Raw genomic sequence first — 9706 nt, 5'->3', positions numbered from 1 at the left:
TTTACTTCCTTTTTTTTTATTCTTATTTGTTTTACAATTGTTAAACCTTGTATTTTTTTTCATTAGCAATGTTCTATAATTTGGGTTATATATATATATATATATATATATATATACACCAGCAAGTAAAAATAAAAACATGTATGACCAAATTATTCTTAAAAGTTCTTTTGACATTTCTCACAAATGCACATGTTTTGGGATATTATTCACCTCTTTTACTGAAAATATCTTGTAAAGCTCATGACGTCAATGAATCCTTGAGTATAGATCAACTATTGCACTCCAAACCGATTACATCTTAAAGCCCAAACTATATTATCCACGTAATCAAATTAATCATCAGTTATCCCACCAAATGTACACTTCCATAACAGCATTAACAAAACGTAGGAAGGGACCCCACTCACAAAGCACATGTAGCGCTGATTCCAGTCCAACCGTTCCGACGAGAAACGAAGTCACAATTAGCCCACCACTAATCCAAACTTAAGCAAAACTAATCAACTTCTAATCTAAACGTTAGTTTTGGCTGAAAGGGATGGAGTCACGAGAGGATGGGCTCCAATTCGAAAGGGACTAGAGCTTGGCTGCCAACCAAGTATATATATATATATATATATATATACATACTACAGTATATTATAGTATACTATAATACTATAACTTATTCCAATTCGCCCTCCTCGCCATCAACTTGCACACCCCTTTGCTGCTTCCTTGAACTTGCAAACCCATGAGCTGGGCCAGGCTGAGGATACCAGTGCCGACCCGACCCGACCCGTGCCGCGCCGCGCCGCGCCGCACCCTAGAGGAGCAGTTCGTTGCCGGCAGAAACAAAGGGAAAGGGGGAGTGTTACAGTGGAAGTGGAGGTGGTAATGGGGCATCATATGCGGGATCCGGGTCTCCGGAACATCTGCGGCGCCTTTGCAAATAATGCCTCTTAAAAAGAGCTTCATTTACATCTGTCTTGTCACTTTCAACGATCCCCTGCACTGTCATCTTCTCCACCTCTTTCCGTCATTCTTTTCTTCCAGATCTGCAGTTTTTTGAGTAGTCTGTGAGCTAGTAACACGCAGTGTGTGTGTGTGTGTGTGTGTTGCACTGTGGGTATTCTAGATCTAGTGGCTTGTCGGTGTTTGGCTTAGATATTAGGGTGTCCAGGTGTTGGGAATCTACGGTTGCTGCCTACATTGTAACAATGGCTCCGGGGATGTTGAGTACGCAAGGGGAGGAGTCTGTGGAGATGGGATTTGGAAGGAACCGACAGTCGCTGGAGACGTGGAGTCGCATATCGAACCTTCGCCCGGTGCGCACTTCGTTACCTGGGAATGCTTGTAAGAAGCCTAAAGATTTTTCGGCTGTAAAGAAGCTGACATTGGATGGTTCCCTGTCGGTGGAGGAGGATGCGATGAAGGGGTCGGGTTGTGAGACGCCCAAGTCAAACGAGCACAGAATACCTTATGTGAATGTGGACTTCTGCCCTCCCGCACCGAAGAAGCCGCGCGGGAGGAGTCGGCTGGCGCTGGCATGCGCTCTTGAATCCCAAGACGCTAGCATGGGCCAGGACTTGAGCCTGGCACCATGCTACTTGTTCTGAATCCTCTCCATTGGGCGGAACACTCGGACTAGCGAGATCGCAGATCATATCTGCAACTATGGACTCTTTTGAGAGAGAGAGAGAGTAGAGTGGTAGGATGTGTTGTTGACCCCATGACCTCCTACATTTAGGGACATTTTTCTGCTACCTTAGCATATTCATGAGCAAGTTACGCGACCGTAGGTGCACCGAATAGCTCGTTCAGTGCGTATTATTTATCCTCAACATTGTTTACAGAATTACTCGTTCTGTGATACACTCGTAGTGGTGGAGATTGAGGAAGATGTGGCTCCTAGCGCCCGAATACGCGGTGCCTTGATTTTTATTCTAGTCCATATGTTTGTTTAATGCCACCAAGGTTAGAGTAGACAGTTTCTCATTCAACGGGGTCTTCCTTAGCAGAAGGCTTATCCGTTTTTTGAGTTCGTGAATGGTGTGCGTTCATATGCTATAATCTTGTTTCTATTGTCGCCCGTGACACTGGAGATTCAACACAGGTAATATTTCATTTGCAGACATCAATGACTTGTGTAAACTCACAACTACATGTACCTGCATGCGTGACTATGTTTTCTCTATTGCCTGCATGTGTACCTGCATGTTTTCTCTATTATTTGCATGTTTTTTTCAGTGGATTCAAAAATGACAGGAGTTACTAACAATGAGATCTGGATCGTGAGTCTAGACTTAGTGATAATAATCGGAGACATTACACACATTGCAATATATGCTGATTATAAATTTTTGTGACTTTTGCAGCCTGAGCATGAATCGGAAACGTGTGGCAGGCGTAAGGAACGTCTTCAATGATCTTCATTTCTAGCCTCGTAATATTCGCATGAGTAGAGATCGTTGCAGGGCGTTGAGTATGCAAGGATGATCCAGTAGGCAAAATAGACCGATTTTACAAATAGTGTTGTGGCACTACTATTTAATACAAGAAACGGAATTGTGCGTTCCTGGATCTCGCTCCATTATCTCGAGTTTATACGTCGGCAGTTTTATTGAATGACAGATGAAGAAGTATTAACTTCACTTTCACATGCAGTTCAAGAATGATAATCTACGTCAGTGTCACAAAATCTGCTATTCATCGGCGGTTGATAGCGTTGATGTGAAGGTGTTGCTGCTTGTTGTATGACCATCAGACAACACTGTTCATGTGGCTTTCTTCACATGAGCGGGTGTTCTCTTTGTGAGAGCCAAAGTTGCATCGCCCGTGTGAGCATGTGCACCAGCGTTTGCATTTTTGGACTAAACTTTTTCTCTTTAATTTATTTATCATTCCAATTCGTGTGATAACCAGCACAATCTCTTCTTTATAAAGAAACTCATGTGAGTAAAATCCGCTCCGAATGATTGAATGACTGATGTGAACATAAATGTAGGATTAAATCGTACAAACTCGTTCACAAATCATGCCGAACGGGTGTGTCATTAGGACCAGAAACTCTGACATATGTTCCAAAAATAGGAATGATGCACTGGTACCAGTGAACCTCTTGTACGCTGAAACTTGCATAAAGCAGCGTCGAAAACTTCGTTCAATTCCACACATTGATTGTACTGTGAAATTACACTTTGACAAGCTTTTGATGAACCTATCCATTTAGACCTTAACTGAACACTGAACATTAAGTGCACGCTTTGCAGAAAAATCTGCTGAAACTTGCAGTAGAGGAGGGTGATTGCAGATGGAAAGTGAAGTTGGGGTAGAGAGACATGCATTAGTGTAGTCGGTCCCATTGCATCATTGAGGTATAATGCCAGTTGTCGCTCAAAACTTTAGCGTTGGGGTACTGTTGACAATAGAGACTTGCATTGAACATGTAAATGAATGTCCCTTCAAAAGAGATGAGGATTGTCTAGCCACTCAAGTCTACAACAGACAACCCATGAAGTTGACCATTCAATAAGTAATAGAATATTGGGAGTTTTTTTGGGCATTTCAGATAAGAGAGTAGCTATAACCCACACAAATCTTGGGTTTGTACGAACATAACACTGCAAATTTAAAGATTGACAATAATGTGGTTTGTATTAGAATAGAATTTTGTCAAGCTAACATTAAATGTTTTGTAGAGAAAATATTCCTATTTATGTAAAATTTAAAATAATCAGTTAAAAATATTTAATAGAAAAGAATAACATACATTCGAAAAGAATGTACACATGTCAAACATACGATCCTAACAAATTTTGGTTCTAAAGCTTTTAGCAAATAGCATGAGAGTAATTAATTTGCTGACATTATTTGCATTAAAATGATTTTTTTACATATTAAAAACAACCTAAAAAGTTGCTCTTCGGTTTCAAAAAAGCTTTTAAAAAAATCAGAATTATATAATTTTTTTTAGGCTTTAAGTTAAGTAAAGAATATAAGCAAGAAGTTCAAGTCACCAATCAAATAACTAAAATATAAAAGATGGAAGCAAAAAGTACATGTCACCAAACCAATAATTAAAATAAGTATATGTGCGTGTGTCTAGATATATATATATATATATATATATATTAGAGCAACATGCCAACAAAATGTACATTATGTATTCTAAATGCTTACAAATTTCAAGAATGCAAGGTCTTAGCTACAACTGAAATCAAGCAAAAAAACAAATATATACATAAACAATAATTACTGAAACAGTTTCTAAGATAAAGTTAAAAGGTTGTAAAGAAAAAAATAGTTTATATAAAAGAGATTTGAACAAGCATTAAAAAATCAAAGATTTTAGCAACTCAGACACAGTTTTCCTTTGAATTTTTATAGCAATAGAACACATACAAAGAGAACATACAAAAACAAAATTGACAAATATATAACATGAAAAATTTTAAAAATTTTAAAATCTTTATGTATTCAAGCTTGTTTTTTCCTTGATTTATAACTACAAAATATAATAAAATAATTAAACCACATACAATGAATTGTAAAAAATATTAGTTTGGTGATGATGATACAAACAAGAAAGAGAATCCAAACCAAATAGTCTTAGTGTCAAGAAACAATAATTGGTCTTTTGAAACTATATTACAATCTAAATCTAATGACAAAAAGAATAGATTGTAATCCAAAACAAAATATATACAGACATGAATCACTATCAAACAAACAAATTTCAAAACTAATAAACTAATGTCTAATTTGTACCAAAATCTTTGTGTTCTATTAATGTTAAAAGAATATTATTAGAATACTATTAGTACCAAAAACACACGAACACAATAATTTTTAACTAATTAAGTGCAAGTAACTCAAGATGATATGTAAAATCCAATAAAATTGCAAAAAGTATTAAAAGTGATAATAAAAAGTAATACATATTAATGTCACATTATTAATGGCTAATGCAAAGATGATGGAATTAGGAAAAAATAATATCATTAGAGAAAAATAGTGCATCAAAAATAAACATAAGAAAAGAAAATAATGATAAAAAAAGGTACATGATATATACAAAGTACAATATAATAAAGAACATCAACATATCACAATGGATCTATAGTCTTAAATTTTTGGCGCTTGGAAAGTCATGAGATATTGGCAAGAAAAAATAGTAAAAGAAAAAGAAAAAGAATAAAAATAAAAATAAAAATAAATCACAAACTATCAGAAAAATTATTCTCACATTATTTCTCTACAATTTGATTCAAGCTCTACTACACAGAAAACAGTTTTGGAATGAAGTACAATATAGCAAGTTCTAAGTACAAACTTGTTTTTAGTGGCCTATCAAAATCTATTTCTACCACAATATATCATTTATTAAATAATTGTAATTTTAAAAAAATATATGAAAATAAGTAGTATTTATTAATCACTAAATATTTATAAAGATTTAGAGAAAGATCAACTATCTTTCAAAATAATACTAGAGTATATTACAAAAATTCAATAGTACAAGATTTATACAAAATAACATTATACAAACTTATAATATAAAAAAATTAATGGCACATAAGATTTAAAAAGATATAATTTTTTGTAACTAAAGTATTATAGAATTATCTCTTTAATTCCGAAAATTCCATCTACGAGATTTTTTATGTGCATTATAAAGATTCTTGAAAATCCAAAAATATTATAAAAAATCTTAAAGATTTTTTTTTTAAATCTTTTATATTATTCTAATATATATATCTAAAATTGAAATAAATTAAACCAAATCCATGTATATATATATATATATATATATACATACATATACTATTCAAATTTTTGCTAATTTATATAATGATACATCCTAACAATTCTTTAAAAATAGATTTAATTAAATTAACACAACATGATAAAAGGTAGCTTGAAATCCAAATCTTTTGTCTAAATCTAAATGGATAATCCACAAGTCTATTTTTTTGACATAATTAATATATCTAATAAGTAATACATTAAAATTTTACCAATATGAATGATAAAGTTATTTATAAAATTAATCATGTAAGATAAAATAAAACAATAATACCTCAATATGTCTGGAAAAGGCTTTTAAAACCATTTAAAGGTTTAGATGCAATAGAATTAATTTGCACAATACCTCTTCAACATAAGATTGCATTTTTAGAAACTTAAATTATTTTATGAAATACATTAGTTTATAGAAAGTAAAAATAATAAAAGAGTATCTATCCTTCATATATTTATACAAAATCATTTTAAAAACTATAAATTGTTATAAGTTTAAGACTTTTTAATATAATTAATATAATAATATTCTTAGGAGCTACTTTCTAAATAGTATAAGAATTAAATATTTATATCTTGTAAAAAAGAAAGAATTAAATTGGATTTGGTAATAAATGACTTTTATGCTTTTAAATAACTTTATTAAACATTCTAAAAAATGCTACAATACGAATTTTAATCTACTCTATTATAATTTATTTTTTCTAAGTAAAATTAAATAAATTATTACTTAGAATTATTTAAAATTTTATTTTAGCAATCTAAGATATTATTATTTAAATTAAGTAATAAAAAACCTTTAATAATGATAAAATTTGAATACTTAAAGTCCATTGATGAAAAATCATAGACTTTATTATTTACATTTACAAAGCACTTAGACTTATATCCCAAATATTTATTTATTGAAAACTAATATTACAAGAAAATACTTAAATGGGAACATGAAAAGGAAATTTCTTATCTATAAAGGAGTAAAATATGCTTGTCCTGCAGCTCTTTACCTACTCCTAATAGCAGAAAATATATTCAGTTTAATAATCTAGAAGCTGATCAAAGAGAAGAGAATTAGTGGAGTTCAATTCTCTAAAAGTTAGAATTAAAATCACCAAATCAAAAAGCAAAAAACTTCACAATAATTTTTATCAAAGAAGAAAAAGAAGACATTATTAGTAATAAGTTAGAAACCAACTCAAGTTCAATTTTGTCTTTATACTAAAATAAATTACTTGCAATTAATTTTATGTAAAAACTTTAAAATGAATTATTGATCAAAATTATCAAATTAAGAAGAATAAACCTAAAAAAACAAGATAAATCAAATACTAAAATAATATTGTATAGATTGTAAACTTTGATTTTTTATCTGATTAAATTTAAATAGAAAAAGTCATAGATAACACTGAATAACTACTATTTTAATTAATTTTAAATATAAATAGATTTCCATTAAAGGTTTTTATTAAAGACTTCATTTTTTTAATCTCCATATTTATATTTCTCTTTACATTCATATGAATTGGCACTCTTGAAGCAATCAAAAAATACCAAAATAATTGGGTAATTTCTTTTATAAATTAGTATTTAATACTATATATATATATATATATATATATATGTGTGTGTGTGTGTGTGTGTGTGTGTGTGTCTTTCTCAAAAGAAAATATATTTAAAACTAACTTTATCTACTATAGGTTTTTAATTTTTTAATTAATAGTAAGAAAGAAAATGTTGCCTAATTATGTTTAAAACTTTATTTTCATTTGTAAATAGAGTAGCGACTCTAAAAATAAGACCCGTATTAGAAACATATGAATAATAATGAATACATATCTATATCTAAATACCATATAAATATTCTTTAGATTTTAATGTTATGTAATAAATTCAATTATCACACTTCCAAAAGTTACAAATATTTACAAAACTAAACATAAAAATAAAATGAAATATTTCTTTAGTATTTATATAAACATATTCTAAACAAAAATAAACATAAAAGTAGTAAAAATATCCTCATTGCATAAGATTATATATTTAAATATGATTGAAAAGATTTTTACTTTTGTTGTGAATTTATATATTATGTGATATTATATTTTAATCTAAAGATCAAAGACCACATTGGATCATGTATAATTTTAAGATAAACTTCTTAATTTTTCTTTTTTTATTTAATTCTTATTTTTAAATTTTAATTTCTTAATATGAAAAAAAATATCTTTTTCTAAAATTTCAATTGGGCCCATTTTAAGAGAGGTTCTTGAAAACATTTTCATAACCATATAAAATTATATTTTTTAGTAATTAAAATTCAATAAAATATTATTACCCATTTATTGTTGCAAGCATTTAGATATTTTACAGGAGTATTTTAAAATTATTCTAAATGTTGAGCTCAAATTTTTTAGCTTATTGATAAATAATACAAAAATAATATTGTAAGTTAAAACTTTAGTAAAAATTTATAATTTACACAAGACCATCTTAATTTTGGTATTTAATTAGTAATACATATTATATTGATTAATATTGTAGCTGACTAATTGAAATAAGTTAACCTTCATTCATAAAATATAAAATGATTTGTAGTAGAAACTAGTTTTAATTTTTCAAGTCTACATTTTTTTTTCAATTACTGGAAAACAGTCAAATTTGTCAAATCTTACCTATCGCACATTCAAAAAAGGAACAGGGCACAGATCTGCACTCAGAAGTTTAGGGTTTCGAGGAAATTGTAGATGATGGTGTGGAGAATGGAGAGGGTTCCACGCGGTTATGCCGTGAATCTGGGTACGAGTGTAGAAGGATTGATAATCACATTAATAGTATGGATATTAATAGTGAGACTATACCCCCTCCCCTATTCCCCACCCTCGTCGTCTGGTCGTGCCTCCCTCCAAGCCCTAATTAGGAATATCCCTTCTCTCTCTCCCACTCTCTCTAAGTTTGGTTGTGCTTGTGTGTGAGCTGCTGCAACGCATGGTGGCACGTCCTCTTGGGAAACTCCAAAATGGTGCCAACTTGCTCCATTGCTTGTGCAAATACCACCTCCTCTCCACCCATTCCATTCTCTCCTTTTGAAAAGGACTAGTTGCCAGGTGTCTCCAAAATCCCAAAGATCATGTACCCAACAAGGTTTAAATCTTCACTTGTGCAGGGGAACCCATGTTCTTTCTCACTTCATGTGTTTCACACTAGTTTTTAATGTGGTTGCAGTATCTTTTTTGGGGATGTTATGGCCACTTTACCCTTTGTGTCATGGGACCAAGCACAACCCATAAAATACTAGTATTTGAGTGGCAGGGGATGTTCTAAATCATCCTACTCCCACTGCCTTATGCCTCTCAGCCTAGCAGAGTGTTGGGTGCCCTTCGACACATCCACGACATCCATTTTCGAATGCACTTATTCACTCATTCATCCAATAAGCACCTGGGGTCACCCACGAAGGGGCTCTCCTGACACTGCCCGTTTGTGGTGCTGCCCGACGATGAAGAGGCGCACATGGATATGGATGGATAGATTTCCCATATGATACACAGACGAATGAGTGGGTGGATGTATGGGCGGATGAATTGTGTTCGGATGGGGGGGGGGTTTGAAGGATTGCATGGCACTGCTGGAACCATAGCTCCTGGGCTCTGCACTAACATTCGCACACTTGTGAATCTCTGCTTCTTCATCTTCTCCTACTTCATCTTGTTTCTCTTTTACCCCCATCTTTATTTCTGTTTAATTTCCTTTCATTACTGATGCAATTTGGACATACTGAGTGAGTAATCCTCATTTTCTCTCTGGTGCTCTCTGTGCTCCTCTGTGTGTCTGTGCTCCCATCATTATTCCTGGTCTTTGATTTGGTTCTGTCATCCAAGGTTGGCAACCAACCTGCATGCAAGCCAAGGACAAGCAGACAAAGCCT

At 32.1% G+C, this 9706-nt stretch overlaps 1 protein-coding gene across 1 annotated transcript; it reads left to right on the top strand.

Moving 5' to 3' along the window:
- Window positions 1-881: 881 nt before the first annotated feature.
- Window positions 882-2565, top strand: LOC112285413 (uncharacterized). Its single transcript, XM_024526225.3, has 2 exons — window positions 882-2098; window positions 2361-2565. Exon 1 carries the CDS (start codon window positions 1203-1205, stop codon window positions 1599-1601), a length of 399 nt encoding a protein of 132 aa, XP_024381993.1. The 5' UTR covers window positions 882-1202; the 3' UTR covers window positions 1602-2098; window positions 2361-2565.
- The last annotated feature ends 7141 nt before the right edge of the window (window positions 2566-9706 follow it).

This window comes from Physcomitrium patens, chromosome 8, assembly GCF_059467195.1.
Source record: "Physcomitrium patens ecotype Gransden chromosome 8, ASM5946719v1, whole genome shotgun sequence".
Classification (NCBI taxonomy): domain Eukaryota; kingdom Viridiplantae; phylum Streptophyta; class Bryopsida; order Funariales; family Funariaceae; genus Physcomitrium; species Physcomitrium patens.
Note: the sequence above shows the minus strand (reverse complement) of the source record. Positions and strands in the feature narration are given on the sequence as shown.

Excerpts from the sequence above, each read along its gene's own strand:
- LOC112285413 (XM_024526225.3), top strand. The coding sequence starts at position 1,203 with ATGGCTCCGGGGATGTTGAGTACGCAAGGGGAGGAGTCTGTGGAGATG.